The sequence below is a fragment of the Argopecten irradians genome, chromosome 2 (genome assembly GCF_041381155.1).
Source record: "Argopecten irradians isolate NY chromosome 2, Ai_NY, whole genome shotgun sequence".
Taxonomy (NCBI): domain Eukaryota; kingdom Metazoa; phylum Mollusca; class Bivalvia; order Pectinida; family Pectinidae; genus Argopecten; species Argopecten irradians.
The window spans coordinates 23,212,726-23,229,692 of NC_091135.1; the positions used below are offsets into that span (position 1 = coordinate 23,212,726).

At 33.6% G+C, this 16,967-nt stretch overlaps 1 protein-coding gene across 4 annotated transcripts in view; it reads left to right on the top strand.

Moving 5' to 3' along the window:
* LOC138314856 (unconventional myosin-Id-like) overlaps positions 1-16,331 on the top strand; it is a 44,809-nt gene extending 28,478 nt beyond the window's left edge. For 2 of the 4 annotated variants that reach the window (XM_069255440.1, XM_069255441.1), the window contains 12 exons: positions 154-299; positions 821-953; positions 1,460-1,626; positions 1,994-2,198; positions 3,168-3,289; positions 3,700-3,801; positions 4,274-4,418; positions 5,492-5,509; positions 8,267-8,368; positions 8,960-9,076; positions 9,699-9,847; positions 11,473-16,331. In XM_069255440.1, the coding sequence (XP_069111541.1) occupies positions 154-299; positions 821-953; positions 1,460-1,626; positions 1,994-2,198; positions 3,168-3,289; positions 3,700-3,801; positions 4,274-4,418; positions 5,492-5,509; positions 8,267-8,368; positions 8,960-9,076; positions 9,699-9,847; positions 11,473-11,629 (1,563 nt within the window). In that variant the 3' untranslated portion in view covers positions 11,630-16,331. The remainder of the gene's footprint in view (positions 1-153; positions 300-820; positions 954-1,459; positions 1,627-1,993; positions 2,199-3,167; positions 3,290-3,699; positions 3,802-4,273; positions 4,419-5,491; positions 5,510-8,266; positions 8,369-8,959; positions 9,077-9,698; positions 9,848-11,472) is intronic. The other 2 variants (XM_069255442.1, XM_069255443.1) reach the window with 1 other exon arrangement.
* Positions 16,332-16,967: the final 636 nt, after the last annotated feature.

Sequence of the window (16,967 nt, forward strand, 5' to 3'; positions counted from 1 at the left end):
TTTAGATAAACGCTAAGTAAAAATAGAATCCTGTTTGTATAGATTGCACAGTGATATGCATTTCCTCATTCTAATTTGGTACAATTGTCATTGTCCTTTATCATGATTGATGATATTGAACATGAAGCCATTAAAGAAAATATCCCATTACAGTTGGCTCCGTCAGACAAGACTTTAGAACACAGCCGCGACTTCAGAATTAAACACTACGCCGGCCAGGTGCAATACAGCGTGTTGGGCTTCATCGACAAAAACAGAGACACATTGTTCCAGGATTTCAAACGATTGCTCTACAACAGGTGAGTGAAGTTTATATATAGCCTTATTCCCAATGTCTCGTTTGATTCAGATGCTTTTTCATTTGACATAATTAATGCTTTTAAGGGGCTCTTAGGGGGTCCAATTCCAAACGGAAATTAAATGTGTTTCAAATTTTAGTTCCGGAAATTCTTTTCAAAATTCATTTTCTTCCCGAAATGAGGTATAAATATCCCATCCAAAACACCTGAGAAAAGCCTAGTATATTTATAACAATGATAATAGTTCTACGATATTGCGACCTTCAATATCGTTATATATTTTGATAAGTACATGAATCATTCTCTTTGGTATAAGAGGCAGTGATTATTGTTTTTGGTTCAAAGATAGGCTCTACCTGTATGTCATGTTATTAAGAGCCACTCTGTTTCTTCTCATTTTAGTGTGTCTGTTAAGGTGTTGTGTGTCACAGTAGGATTTCACACTAGAAAATTTTGTCTTTCGTATAAATCTTATTGATTAACAATTTGAATTACCACTGATTTTATGTTTTATTTGACAGTAAAGAGGCTCTGTTGAAGGATATGTGGCCTGAAGGCAGTCAAAAAATCACAGAGACGACAAAACGTCCAACAACAGCAGGCACCAACTTCAAGAATTCCATTATATCTCTCGTACAAAACCTTGCTTCAAAAGTATGTACATCATCAATTTGTTTTAATGAATAACACAAGGTAGATAAATATTGTATATGCAAAGAAAAAATATGCAATATAACAAATGCTTTGGAAATATTCAGCCAAAATTGTACAAAAATTGACCAATAAAAAAGCATTACAAAGAGATCAGTACATGTATTGTCATACACACTGTTTAATGTTTATAAAGGAGGAAAAATGAAAAGGAAAAAAAAAAAATATATATATATATATATATATATACATTTATAGCAAAAAAACAATGTACCTTGCGAAGGTATAAATAAAAAAGAAGAAACACTAGACTTTGTCGCTATGCCTTTCTGCCTTCCCAGGCATCTTCAGGCGAATACGCCTGGGAAGGCAGAAAGGCCTAGCGACGAAGTCTAGTGTTTCTTCTTTTTAACATATATATATATATATATATATGCAACTTAGAGTGCTTCTGAATCTCCACTTTGTAAATTAAACTCATTATTTTGAAATGTTTGCGTTCCACGTAGGAGCCTCACTATGTGCGATGTATCAAGCCAAACGAGATCAAGTCTCCATCACGCCTGGATGAGGAGCGTGTCCAGCACCAGGTTATGTACCTTGGGTTGATGGAGAACGTCCGTGTCAGGAGGGCTGGCTTTGCTTACCGTGCTGGCTATGGAAGATTTCTCCAGAGGTGGGATATTACACCATTTAATACAGACAGGATATAATGTATATCAGAAACTAGTTGTAGTTATTATACAGGAACTGATTCTAATGCATAAAGCTATAGTTAGGAAGATTGATTCAAATTTCTTTCATGACTATTGAATCTTCAATAAAAAAAAATTAGTTTATAAACTGTTACTGTAAAACGTTTTTTGCAGCTACAAAGACAAAATTGCTGGGATTATCTTTCGCAAATATTGGAATTTAGATGTTGTATACTGTATGAAAGTGAATTGCCTTAAATTCTTTTGAATTTTTGTGTTGATAATTATCCAAAAATATAAAGAAGAAATTCATATTTCTTTTTATCAACCAAGTGCATTGTTTTACAGATACAAATGTACTACAAAAGCAACATGGCCAAACTTCAAAGGACTCGATATTGATGGGGTCAAGACTATTATCAATCAGTTCAATTACAATGATGATGTAAAATATGGGAAATCCAAGATCTTTATCCGCTCGCCACAGACCCTGTTTGCCCTGGAGGAAGCAAGGGACAGGTCCCTACCCAAGATTATCATCTTTATGCAGAAGGTAAACATTTTCCAATTCTGTATTTGCATATTACAGAGTTATCTGTCCTTGTGGTTAGGTATTGATTGGGACGTCATGTGTTTGCAAGCCTAAAGTAATATTTTTCAGAGAAAACAACATGAATTGTGCCCACATAATAAATATGTCACAATGGGACCTAACTCTGTATTATACAAAGATGGAATTGTAATATGCGAAGACGGAAGTGTAAAAAGGTTTACTTCTAAGGTTAAATGTTTTCAAGGCATATTATTCAATACAATAAATTACTGGGATATTAGTACATACCAATACAGAAGCAAAATATATTAAAGGGACAATTCAATCTAAGACAACATTAAAATTTGTACATATATCGGGGAAAAAACCGGTTCTAATGGAAATTAGATCAGTCGGTTTTACTGTGATATGCTCGAAAAGCCCATGGTGGTGAAATGTGTGTGAAACTTTCAAACTCGCTCGCTGTCCGCCATTACACATTGTGGTCGAACATCTTGTATGCCGAACCCTGTCCCTTGCTCGTAGAGTAATGCAACTTTTGTCTACAACTGCTCAAATCGCTCTGACAGTAGTGGTTTACCTTATTAGATGAATTGTCTTGCCTAAGAATCATTTTATTACCTCCACAGTGGTTATGTAGTTCATTTGTTTAACGTGCGTGACTTTGGCTCGGGAATGGGTTCAGAGTACATACTGTACCTGCTTAATCGTATTGATCAACGATTTGTAGTTACAACGGTATCAATTAAAATACTTAAAAATAACGTGGAATTTGTCAATATATTGAGTTAAATGTTTCATAAGAAATGTAGAACAATACATTTATGCCATATTTTGCTTCTTGGTCATGTTAAAGAATTAGCCTGAGTGAATTGTCCCTTTAACATGTATAGCTAAATGTGAACTGAAATTAACTAAAATAATTGAATTGGTTTGCTTAAATGAGTTTTCTGCTTTTGCTTTCCTCAGATGTGGCGAGGTGCCAATGCTCGAAAAAAGGCAAAGTTCATGAGAGCCATCTATCTGATCATGTCACGATTCCGAAAGTACAAGATGAGGCGTTACGTGAACAGTTGTGTGGAACGATTCAGGTGGTTACTATTTATAGATTCTTTTGTCATTGGATGGGGAAAATAAATCGCTGACCCATTAAATAGCTCAAGTTTGACAAGTTGTCATAGTGTAGAAAGTTAATATATCAAAACATTCCACTTAACTAGTAAAAAAAAGGGGGGAGAGAAGGGGAGGGGGATGGCAAACATTTTTATATTGTATGTATACAGTAACTGTTAATGAATATATAGCTACATGCAAACAAAACACTAGACTCAGGTTTCTTGAAACAACAGTGCAGAATTGAGTCAAAACTTTAGATTTACTCTTTAAAGAGTTTTTACTTAAGTTTGTTTTGAGAAGTCGGCACCTGACTCGTTTGCAAGAGAGAAATCGTAATGATTTGCCCTGTTGTGTAGATCTCAAAGTCTTATTTTGGTCTCCTCAGAAATGTCCGGAACATGAAGGACTTTGGGAAGTCTATCCAGTGGCCGAGACCGCCCTCAGTACTAGAAGGCATGGTAGCTCTGCTCCAACAAACACATGGCCGGTAAGTGGATATATAGACATTGTGTATCACAATAGTATGGTCGTGCAAATTATGCATCTTATGTTAGTTTTGTTGTTGGAAAATATTTAAACTAGACAAGCCACAGATGTTAAAAATACTTATACATTTTATCTTAATGTTATACATAATACTTAAGTCCTTAATATGTCAAAGCTTGCTTCACACCTGTGAACTGATTCTACTTTCAGGTGAAGTTTTTCAGTTTATTTGGGGCAGAATTAAATTTCCCCTGAAGAATTTTGCTGTTAAGGGGGAATCATCCCAATTTGATGTGAACATTTTCCTACTTTATTACAAAATTGGTAATATATAGGGGAAGAGGGAAATACTAGACGACCAAAAGTATTATTTTCCCAATTTGAAATATTTTGTATACACCACCCAGAAGATGTATTTACTATATGTCAAAAGCAGAAATTGAAATTGAACTTTTCTCTTCTACGATTTGAAGGTGGCGTGCTCACATGATCCTACGACACCAGCCAAAGTCAGAATGGCCAGTCCTGAGGCTAAAGGTCACCGCACAGGATGTGCTCCGAGGTCAAAGGTCAGACTGGGGTTACAGGCGAAGGTGGGATGCCAACTATCTCTCCTCTGTAAGTTATCTTCTGTTGTGTTTGATATGTCATATTGATGTTGACTGTCATGCAAGTTATAAGAATGAAGCATTATGACATATCAGTTTATTTATGTGCATGTGTATTGAGTGTTGTAACAAAGACTTTTCTATTCATTACATTTGTAATTGGAAATCTGGGGTTTCTCGTCCAGGACTTAGGTATTTCTAAGCAAGGTTATTGTAAAAGAACTAAAGATACAGCTGTTTATTACAAAAAAAAATACAGACTTACAGAATAGGATATTCAAATTAAAAAAAAGAATAACTTGCATCATGACTTTTCTTAATCAAATATAGTATTGTTTTGAAATGAATTTAATTCGCATCAAAAAAATCTTCTAAATTTTCCCTAATTTGAAAAGTAAATGTTATATTGAAATTTTCATGATATCCATAATTCACGATTTAAAATCACAAACTAATAGCGTGCTGATTAATATTTACCCACAAGGGCAGATAACTCTGTTATATGCAAAGATTGTAGGAGCCACAGAGACTAAAACCCCATCCAACCCTAAAATATTATAATGGACTGTTCTAGTTAGGGCCCCGCATCGAGATGCAGGTGCCCTATAGTAATCAGGTTGTCCGTCTGTCCGTTTTTTTTCTTTTGCACATTAATGATGGAAGGGAGTGGAGTATTTTCCCCATATTTTACATGATGATTCCCCATCCATCCTAGATCTGCTTGGTAATTTTTCAGGCTGAAATTAAATTAAAAAATCGGCCATCTTGGATTTTAACATTTAAAAAAATCACAATGTTGTTGCTCTTAACTGATAAACATTTTGTTATAACATTATGATGCAAAGTTGTTCAGAATTAAACAAGGAGTTGACTGTCCAAAGGTAAGGTCATGGGCCAAGGTTACTAAGTCAAAGGTCAAGGTCAAATTTATTTGAGTTAATTGTATGCTCTTAATGTAGAAAGAAAAACTTGGAAAAATCTGAGAGATTGGACATAATAGATGATAAATATAAATAAATATTAAATATAGTATGCATGATATATTGATGTTGTATCCACGTCTCTTTCTCCCATTACCTACAGGCACCAGAGGTTTCTCAGGTATACATATACAAATATTAGCTTGCTACGGCTTAGTGGAATGCCTTATTATTACTTTTAATATCTGGTGTTTTCTTTAAGTGGACCAAAGAGAATCTGTTTTCATTAAAGTTCTAATGTGACCTGCAAGACTTACTTCACAATCTGAGAAATGCAATTAATATTGTCTATCTCCTTAAGTCACAAAATTAAAAAATGAAAGATAACCCTACATTGTATCTTTAATAATTAACATTCTCCTAGATTATTATTGGAGAATGCTGAGAAGATGGTACCAGTTATCTCCCTTAGATGGCTTTCTGATGGTAAACCTAAAAAAGGTTCTCTCTTCCACACAAAGAAAACACAATAAATATTTTTTTATCCTGATTAGCACTGTTTTCTAGGTGTGCTTGAACATTACAGCACATTTGCAAGACTTGTTCTATTGACATAATCACAGTCATCTCACAAGTCATCTCACAAGTCATCTCACAAGTCATGGTTTTCTGTTCATTTCACATCAATGTTATAAAGAGTGGTTCACATACAATTTATGAATTTAATGATGCATTCATTATAATTAATTTTTCTTTGTTTTCATACCAAATCTGGCTTTCTGATTGGCCAATATTTTTTTTGCATACCACTATGAAAAAAAAATCCGAGAATGGCGCGAAACCCCGACGTTAACGTGACGTCACAATAGAGACATTGACGTTGCGTCTTGATTCGGAAAAAAGAATCCCTTGAAAAACCACTATAATGTTACATTTAAACATACTTCATTTGAATCAAATAGAGTATAAAATTAAATATAAGTATTGATGTCACTATTTTTTAATTTTATCGGGGTATGAAAAAAAAATTGTTTGCAAAACTTTGCTACGCGGATTCACACAGTTTGCAAACAATTTTTTTTTCATACCCCGATAAAATTAAAAAATAGTGACATCAATGCTTAAATGAATAAAAGTTACATTTTAAGAATTCAATTTATCTCATTTAATTTATTCCAAAGTGTGATGCACATGGTTATGAAGACTGAAGAAAGTGGTTCCATTTTCATATAAACACAAATTATTTTGCTCAGATAATCTTATCAGTTTTCCTTTACAATTTAAAAGTTTGAATGAAACTTGGTTTGCTCTGTCCGCAGTACTTATCGATATATACTTGTAATTAATTACTACCTTCATACTCGACTCTGACAAGCTAATTGTCCCTCTAATTAATTTATAGCTTTAAGTTAAATAGTAGATGCCTGAGTTCTGCTATTTTAGCCATGTTTTGTATAGCTAGGTATAGTTGATCATCACAGCTAGCACATTTATACATGTATTAAGACCAAACAAATTCCAAACTGCTTGAGTGTCAAGTCACTGCTTGATTTCAATTTCACAATTTTCTATCTAAGTTGCATTTCCTTCATTTCTGTCCCATAATGTTGATCATATTTTACACTATGAGGTCACAATGTCACAAAAAGAAATTTTTAAAAAAATGACCAAAATATCTGCTATCTCCTTCACAGCATTACAAGTTGTTTTATGTTGTATGTATAACCATCATACTTTCACCACAAATGAATCAAAGGAATTGAGTCCTTATGATCGTTGCACTTTCGAGATTGTAGGAAAACCTTAAGTGAAAGATATAGGACAGACATGAGATTCTAAGCTAGAAATAATGTCTCGATCATTCAGATGACTTCACATACTACTATAAATTTCTGACTTAATTCTTCTTCATTCGCTTAAATAGATATTAATAATTCTGATATTTTTCCTGAATTTCTATTATTGTTTGAATAGTAATATATTACTGTATTGTTTGAATAGTAACATGCTTGATATTAGCAAACTGCTTCTCTTTGAGATATTCATGTTTTTGTCTGTTCTTTCGTGATATAATTTTTTTTGGAAAACTGTCGATTAAAGTGATACATGTACAGTCAAACCTGCCTTATGCGTCACCCTCTATATTAAGTCACCTGTCTAATGCGTCACCTCCAAATTTTTGTCTGTCCCTTGGGGTGTCTCATTAGACAGGTTTGACTAGTTCTATATTGAGTATCTTGTGTCTGAGGGAATATACCCAGCCATAAGATTTATCTTGATTGATTTGACATTATGTTTTCAGAGATTAATTTTACGATACACTATCTTTTGCATGCAATTTACCTTCAAGAATTTTGTGATTAAATTAACTCGTGAAAGTTTATCTCCGATGATTAATATCTACACTTATGCTGATGAATATTACCATTCAATTTTAAAGCCGCGAAAATTAAGTAGCCGCAAAAGAAAGTTTATTTACCGAAAGTTTATTTACCGTAGACATTAGGAACAATACCAATAAGCTACAGGTGTAAATTACTTGTTGGTCATACAGATGTAAAACATGGTGAATATTAGTCAAAATAATGATGGAATGTTCACTAACTCATTGCTCGGTCAAGGGTTATTTAGGTTTCGGGATATGGTAAAGGGTTGAAAGGTAACCTAATTAAAATGCATGTGAAAGCTTTCATTACTCAAGATGTCTGGAAATTGTATTTGTTTACAAATTTTGATCCTAAGAAAACTGATTTCTGATCAAATTCTAAGATTTCTCAAATTTCAATAAAAATTTTCATAATACTTAGACTTGATTATCTTGTAGAAAAAAAAATAGATGGACTCATTATGGTAGAGGCACTAAAAGAGGATGACTTACTTAGTGGCCATTTATAAAGAAATTATTCTTGTTATACAGTTAATTTGTTTTTGATTTCAGACAAAGGACAACAGCAGCACAGCTGATTTTGTAACGAAGATGAACTCTCTCAAAACACATGATGCTTTCACAAAGATCCTCTTCTCATCGTACGTCAAGAAGGTACAACATTTTGTCACTTTGGAATGGTAAATGGATCGGGTAGAATTGTACTTAACAGTATTTTTCTACATGAAATATCTCTCATTTTATACCCTTAGCAGAACTTACAGTTTTTCTTGTCTCACCTCAGTGCTACCAGGAAAAGTCATCATATTAGATCTAAGATTGGTTGAAGTAAGAGCAGCCAGTGATATCACAACTATACACCATATCGCTTTTATACTACAAAAGTGTTACACCTCACAGCTAGTGTTTAGATATTAAATGATACATTGTGGATTCACTTTTTATATGCCGAGTGTGCGAGTTACATGTGTAGAGTTTATATATAATTTATCATTTGTCATTGAAAAAGAATATGTTGATTCATTAATTGGGGTCAATATTGTTGGGATTTGTTGGTCACAGGAGGGACTTGCACAAATATGGTATACTTTAGAAGTTATTTAAAAATCAAGTGCCACTTTATAGCAACAAAAAAAAAAGACAAAAAAGGAAAAAGAATTGATTATTTGAATATATGAATAAGTGATAAAAAAGTGAAGGAAAACATTGCTTTGATGTAAAGTAAGAGTTTTTTCCCCTTGACAGGTGAACAAACACAATCAACAGGCAGAGCGAGCTGTAGCCATCACAGACAAATACATCTACAAGCTGGACCCCAACAAAAAGTTCAAACCCATGAAAAAAGGCATACCAACATCTGATGTAAGATTTTACCAATCAATATCAACATTTTACTTTCTTATAGAGAGACTGAAGCATATTGATAGGCTTAAAAATAAATATTTGTGTAGAAGGATTGGACTGGGTTGATCATCGGTGCTTACAGCTAGTGTTCGGAGGTCCTGGGTCGGAATCCGAGTCTGGCCGCTACATTTTCTCCTCTCCCTTTACAAACTTGGCGCCCAGCTAAAACACTGAGGGTGGTGGTATAAGGGTCTTGTATGTCTTTGAATGTGAAGACGTTGAAAAAGGAAGGAGGAGTATAGCGGGATTGAACTGGGTCGATCATCGGTCACCAGGTAGCTCAGTGGTAGAGCATCGGCTAATGTTTGGAGGTCCCAGGTTCGGATCCCGGTCTGGCCGCTACCTTTTCTCCCGTCCTGTTACATTTGTTTGAATATTTGTGTTTAGAGGAAATAGTATTCACCATGAAGTTATATTCAAAATGTTCACAAGACATGACTTTTGTCACTAAAAGGTTATTTTTGAAGGTATTGAGAGCCCTCTTCATTTAAATTAAGAGTAATCTATTCTTGTGAATTTAGCCCTGATAACATTGTTTAATTGGAATGAGAAAATGATTATAATATATTCTCACTTCAAGGTGACTGGCCTAAGTATAACTTCGGACTCGGACCAGTTGGTTGTCATCCATCTGAATGGAGGGAATGACCTGGTCGTCTGTCTGTCCAGTCCAGGGAAAGAGGAAAGAGTCGGCGAGTTTGTCGGCACACTTTGTAGGTTTTGGCAAGTGTAAGTATACCATATCACATTGAACATTTTATTTGCGAAACTCATATTTGGAAACCAAGTGAGTCCGTACTCACCATAGGTGATTTTTCATAGGACACTCAATCTCTCCTCAAACTTGAATATCCAGCACTTCTACAATGGCCTAGTTATTTTGGCAAAATACCTGTTAAAATGTTTCAAAACATTTTGTTAAAACCTGTAATTGTATATCTTAAGTTCAATGACCTTTATAGGCACTCTCAAAGGAGTAGATATGATAGGACCAGTATTTGGCCTTATTAACTCTGATCCACATCAATTTCACATCAATAAATACTCTCATACTTGCCATTCATCAAAACATAACTTTTTATAACCATGTACACGATGTGCTCCACCTATGACGTCATCAAATTGATGATTTTCCTCTTCTCGCCAAATTATGCTAGAAATTCATCATCTTTAGGTTAGAAAAGGCTTGAAATGGATTTGGCCGCCACCTTGGAGCAACTTTATATTTTGCATGGATATGCGTAAATACACGATACACAACTTGTGAAAATCTCTTTCTGCTCCACGAAGGCGGCCACATTCATTTTTAGAGAAAACCACTCAAAAAGTATGATTTTCAAGGATTTTTGTGAAAAATGGCGGGAAACTGCATGTTGATGACGTCATAGTGAACATAATTGGCACATGCGGGATATTTTCGGAATGTAATGAGTTAGCAAATGTATTCAACAGTTATATGGCAAAATATGTTGTTCTTTACTGGAGAATTAATTTTGAGGCCATACTCCAGTCTTAACGTACCTTCTCCTTTATATCACAGTCGATATTTTTTAGCTACTACGGGGTTTCAAGATATCAAAACAACATAAACGGGTAAAATATGGTTTATTATTGATAAGTCCCACCTTTTGGTGATTGTGATCGGAAAAAATACCTTCTTGGCTAAATAGATTTCAGATTCACTCAAAGTTAGATCATTTCATAATACATGACATATCAATGATTAGTACATTGTGACCACTCACTTCCTTTCCTGGTTAGGTAACTAAATTACATAAACTCTCCCCACACACCTGAAGAAAAAGAGAAATACCCTGACTATTAATAGAACATTATATATTATATAAGAATTAAGAATGTCTAGGTAGGAATGAGGTACATTTAACATGGCACCTCAACTGTGTGTATTTCAGTACATGTATGAATTCACTAAGTTCTTCTCAGCCATCAGATAATAACAACCTACTGTACATCTTCACTTGTATCACAGCCATCAAAGATGGAGGCTCAAGTTATTTGCTAGTCTCAGTGTGTGTCTGATTTTGTCACATTAGTATTCTGTCTTTACACATTACAGAGTTAGCTCCCTTAGGGGTAGGTATCGATTGTTAGGTCATTATTTTGTGTGCGCAATTCATGTTGTTTTCTCGGAAAAGTATGATGTTACGCTCACAAACACATGACTTCACAATCAATATCTACCTGCATGGGCAGATAACTCTGTAATATGCAAATACATGATAAGTAGAAATGATTTTTCGTCTATAAGACGTATTAAAAAGAAACTGATTCAGAAAATTTCATAAAGAAAATCAAATCATTGCTAAAAGAAAATGTTTGTTTTGCTTTTTCAGGAAAGGTAAAGAACTTAAGGTAACCATATCGAAACCAGTCCTGTGTATGCTTGGAAATAAGAAACGGCAGGTTGCAATACGACCAGCAGCTGCTACAAGTTTGCCGGCGTTCCGCAAAGAGGGAAACGACCTTGCTTTACACTGGCCTGAGGGTTAAGGTTCACACCAATCCTAATTCCAACGCTCTCGGATCAACTGTGATATTGTTCACACATACCAGACACACTTTGAGTTCTATCTCAAAATCTATAATCTCTATTTACCAGTAATCTTTAAAAAATATGGTTTTGTTATGTTTAGATATGCTTCAGCCTGACTGAAAATACACCTGTCACAGATTCTGATATTTCAATATTTATTGCAGAATTACTTAATAGAAATTAATTAATATTGACAAGATTTATTTGACTGTTTGGGCAGACCTCTCTATAGAAACCTTTCGAAACTAAGCATAATTCAATTAATTTTCAAAACTAAGGTAAAGTTATAAATTGCTAATTATTGACAGAGACTTAACTAAATTATTAGTGGTAAAAGGTTATGTCCTTTTAGCTGACTTTAAGTCTACTCGAGCATTTTTATACACTAATGAAATATGAAAGAGTTGCCTTAGTTTTCAAATTCTTTCTATGTAACAATAGACAAGTTATGAAATGATGAGAAATGAATTTAAACCTCAAAATGGAATATATAAAATCATACCATGCACATTTCGTAGTAGGTATTTTAAAGAAATTCTTGCCATTAGTCAATATATAACTAGTGCTAGCCTTGATAAATCTGTACCAAATTCTGTATACTGGTACTCATTCAGAAGTATAATACGATTTTACAACAGTACAGGAGAACATGCTGTACAACAACCTTTATTTAATGTTGTTCATGAAAAGCGGTGTTAAACCATATTCTTCATTAAGTCTTTATATTCCATTTATTTAATATGTTATTATTATTTTTACTAGTAAGTACTTACATACTAATATTGAACCATTGGTTATTTGTTTATGTGTAATCTTTTGGCATTTGATTATTAATTTATCAGGTGCAGTGTGTCATAGAATATTGAAGTACAAATGGTGATTGTGCATTTGTTGTCACAAAATGAAAAGGAAGAGTGCTTCACATAGTAAAATGAGTGCAAATGAAAATTTTTGAATTGTTTGACATGTTTGATCTGAATTGATTTTTTTCTCCCGTAAAAGCTTTTCTCATATTAACTCTTTTCTCCTTTTATATTTTGTTTCTCTACCTCCCCTCCTTCTTTAACTCCGAAATTTTTAATCTAATACCAGAGAAGCTTTCCTATTGTTAAGACAAATCTCCATTATCTCCAAGTTAACATAATGGACTTAACTTATCTCAACAATCCCTGAAGATTCATTTTAATTTACTCTTCTGGTTCAGAGTCTGGAACTGTTCATTATGAATTTTCAGGGATGAATTAGTTAGGTGATGTCTAGTCAGAATATTGACTTCAAACCAAATACAAAACCATTTAAATTTTGTCTTAGTATTACATTTGTTCAAGATAATGAATGATATCCATTAGTCTTACTTTTTCCAAGTCCATGTAGCATAGTAATTATTTGTATTTGCATATTACAGAGTTATCTGCCCTTGTGACATCATGTGTTTGCGCGTGTCGCATCATACTTTTCAGAGAAACTCTCAAAATAATTAGGTCACAATGGATACCTACCCGCAAGGGAGGCAACTGTTTAATATACAAAGACAGAATATGACCTGTCTGTTCATAAAATAATGCTGTTCATGAAATAATGCGATCTGAATGAGAATGGAGGTTTTATAGTCCCCTTAGTCTATTGTTATTCTTTTAATAGACAAACTCGATTTTATTAGCAGATACAGAGTGCTACATTGTTTTTGTATTTATACTGTCATCCTTACAATGTGATGGAAATAGGTTCTGGTAGGAGCAGATAACACTATACAAAATTTTGGTTTGTTTATTTTTACGTCCTATTAACAGCCAGGGTCATGTAAGGACGTGCCAGGTTTGTTGGTGGAGGAAAGCCGGAGTACCCGGAGAAAAACCACCGACCAGCGGTCAGTACCTGGCAACTGCCCCACATGGGATTCGAACCCGCATCCCAGAGGTGGAGGGCTTGTGGTAATATGTCGAGACATCTTAACCACTCGGCCACCGCGGCCCCTACTATACAAAAACTGATATGGTAAAATGTATAGTAAAATACATAGGATTCATGAAAAAGGAATTCTTTATTAGAATTGATTTTGTATTTTGTGACTATTTTCTGTTTTTGGAATGAGAATGCTATATTGAAATGTTAGTAACATTGTGTTCATACATATATTTGTATATTAATGAAATCTCAAAGTTAAGCTATATTTATAGTGTTCATTTACAGTTGCTATATCTGTGTAAAGACCATATCCGTCACCTCTGTGCCTACAGTGTATGTGAGTGTGCGTGAATTATGATCTCGTGACCAAGAATTACCATCTTTTTTTAAAAATTAAATCCACATCTATTGGTACATTTGTATATGAGTATTTGTTGTTCCGTGTATTAAAGAGTCTGTTCTTAGTAATCACTTACTGATATAAAGACAACCAATCAATAGTTTAGATATAACTATAATCATGGATTTTTTTTGGAAAACATTGTGAGAAATTTCAACAATGAAATGCGTTTGAGTTTTCCCACACAATTTATGAAATGGACTTCTGCTCCAACTGGCTTGGACCAATAAGCTTTTGTGATATTTCATTTGTGTTCAAAGATATTTTTTTCTTTCATAAGTCTTGTTTTTAGCATAAGACAAAGGTAATTGCTCACTGATTTGAAATTATATATTTTTTTAGACATGAAAATGAGGAATTTCCACATAAATACTACTAAGATAGTGTTTGTTTGATTGTCTTTAAGAATTTACCAAATTTTGACATTTTAGGCGCCAACAAAAGACACACCTCAAACTTGTGACCAGAGCTAGGTGTTAGGCTAGCAGTAGAATGTCAGATTCATTAAAAACTCCCTAATCAAGTTAGCTCACAAAATAATGATTTCTTATGGTAACTGTTTGTTTTGGGTATCCTGTCAAGTCACATGCAGATCAAGTTTAGCTTTGTTACACCAATAAATTGAAAATATGCTGAAAATTATGCCGATAACTGTTGAACAATTGATGTTTCATATATAGAAATTTCTTGTAAAAAGTGCCTTTCTTACATCTGTGAAAGAGTAGGCCTAGTAAATTTTAAAATCAAATTGTGATATGAATTCCAGTTATTTTTGTGAAAACAATCATGTTAGTTATTTTTAGACATGAGGCCTAATGTTAAAAGCTTATTTTAATGGAAACTTGAATCCTATGATTATCATGGAGTTATAACAGTTTGTTATATATGCATATTCTATAAACTATGGCAGTTTTTATTTTCTTAAAAAATTCCAAGCATTGTGCAACATGGACTCATACCATATGTTCAACCAAATATGCATTTCATGAATATGCATGAATGTGCAGTTAATGTTATAGATGTGCATTTATATTATGATTATGCCTATGAATGGAAATTTCAGTCATTGCACCATATTTGCAGAAATTATCCCAAGTTTATAAGCTAAAAATAATTGTGAAAGAACAGGACACTGGTTTGCAAATTAAAAAGTGATAAATATATATATATATATGTACATTTTTATCCCCCGCTTTCACTGAAACAACTGGATCCGTCCATCTTTCTGTCAGTGTCCGTCTGTCTGTAACGCTTGGTTTCCGTACAAAAATTGCCACAAATCTTAAGCAATTTTTTTTTAAGTTGGTCACATGATCAAATGTGCTAAGGGCTCAGACGAGTTCCCTCAGCATTTTCATCGGACTCTATGTGGCGGAGTTAAGGCCCTTAGATTAACGAAAAACAGCATTTTTGGCTGTTTTTTTTCAAAAACTCTCGCATGTTACCAGACTTTCTCAAATCTTGGTATCATGGTTAAATATTTGTCGGTCTTTGCTAAGTGGGATCGGGGCTCGGCACCATAAAACTTTCTCAGACAGAATTTTTACTCAAGTCTATGTTAAATCATATACTTGATTAAAAAATCTGTCTGAGAATAGTTTTATGGTGCTGGGCCCGGGACTTTGATTGGACCATATTATGCTGAGTTTTGGCCCTTTGATTTACGAAAAACGCCATTTTCTTCTGTTTCCGTTCAATAACTCTTTCAAATATGAATGGATTTTCTCAAAACTTGGTAACATGGTTGAATGTCTCTGGTCCATGGCCAAGTTCAATCAACACTTTTGTAGGACCTTATTTGGCAGAGTTAAGGACCTTTAATTAATGCAAGCGGGGGATATAAATTCTACGAATTTGCTCATTATATCATATTTTCTTCAGGTGAAAATATTATATTTAGTAATATAAATTACATTATACAGGATTGTGATACCTATAAAATTATCAAAAGCTTGAATCCTGCTTAATTTTTGGGACAACATGGGTTTTGTTTGCATTTAGACTTATATGAGCATAAGCGTTTACAGAGTATTCTTAACATTTGCATTTATATTAAGAACTGGAATAAGATTTCATTAACATGTAATTTTAACAACAGAATCTCCTCTTCTGGATTGAATGCTATTTATAATATTACTTGTGTAGAATTTGAATTTTCCTGGCCATCCTGATGTCTGTTGAAGTTTTATTAGTGGTTAAGGGATTGAGATCTGCTGTTTGTGTAGGATTTATAACTTGTATGGTATAATACATACATTTACACCTTGTTTAAAAGTGATCTATTTCTATTTTGCAATGTTATTAATTGACAATATGTATACCTATATACATTCATTAAATTTATTTAAAAAGTAGCATTGTCCTTTGTTTTCATTTTTTCAGCAGAAAAAAATCTAGCTTTTCCTTTAATAAATACATTCACCCTGTAATATTATAATGAACTAGAATTGCAAGAGGTCAAATGAGTGATCAGGGATGAGAAGTTTTAAAGGTCCATGTGGTTTATTCAAAGTACTGTAAAAGTTGAATAATTTGCGATGTGGAAATTTTTGCTTAAAATGCATTCACACACAAACAAGTTCTAATTTAATGTGAAATAAGATATAAGTTTGAAAGCTGACAAAAGTGGAAAATAAAAATCTACCTTTATAGTACACTGTATGCACAGAGACGAAATGTTCACATATAGGCCAAAGGTTAAAATGAAATGTTCATCTGGAATTAACGATTTTAGAATGCACAAGGTTTGCCATAGCCGTATGAGAGGATTTCCTTTAGCCATAAGTGACATTTCTATAAAGCTAATCGGGCAAAGTTTTTTTTTTTTAAATTGATTTTAAATCAATTTGGCAGAATATTTTATTTAATCCTTTGGCAGTGCGTTTGTTAGAAGACTGCCTTCTGATTGGTAGAATACACAACTGTATAGAATATACAGACTGTTTATAATACACAACTCCATCTAGGTCCGCACTCCCTGATAACATTGG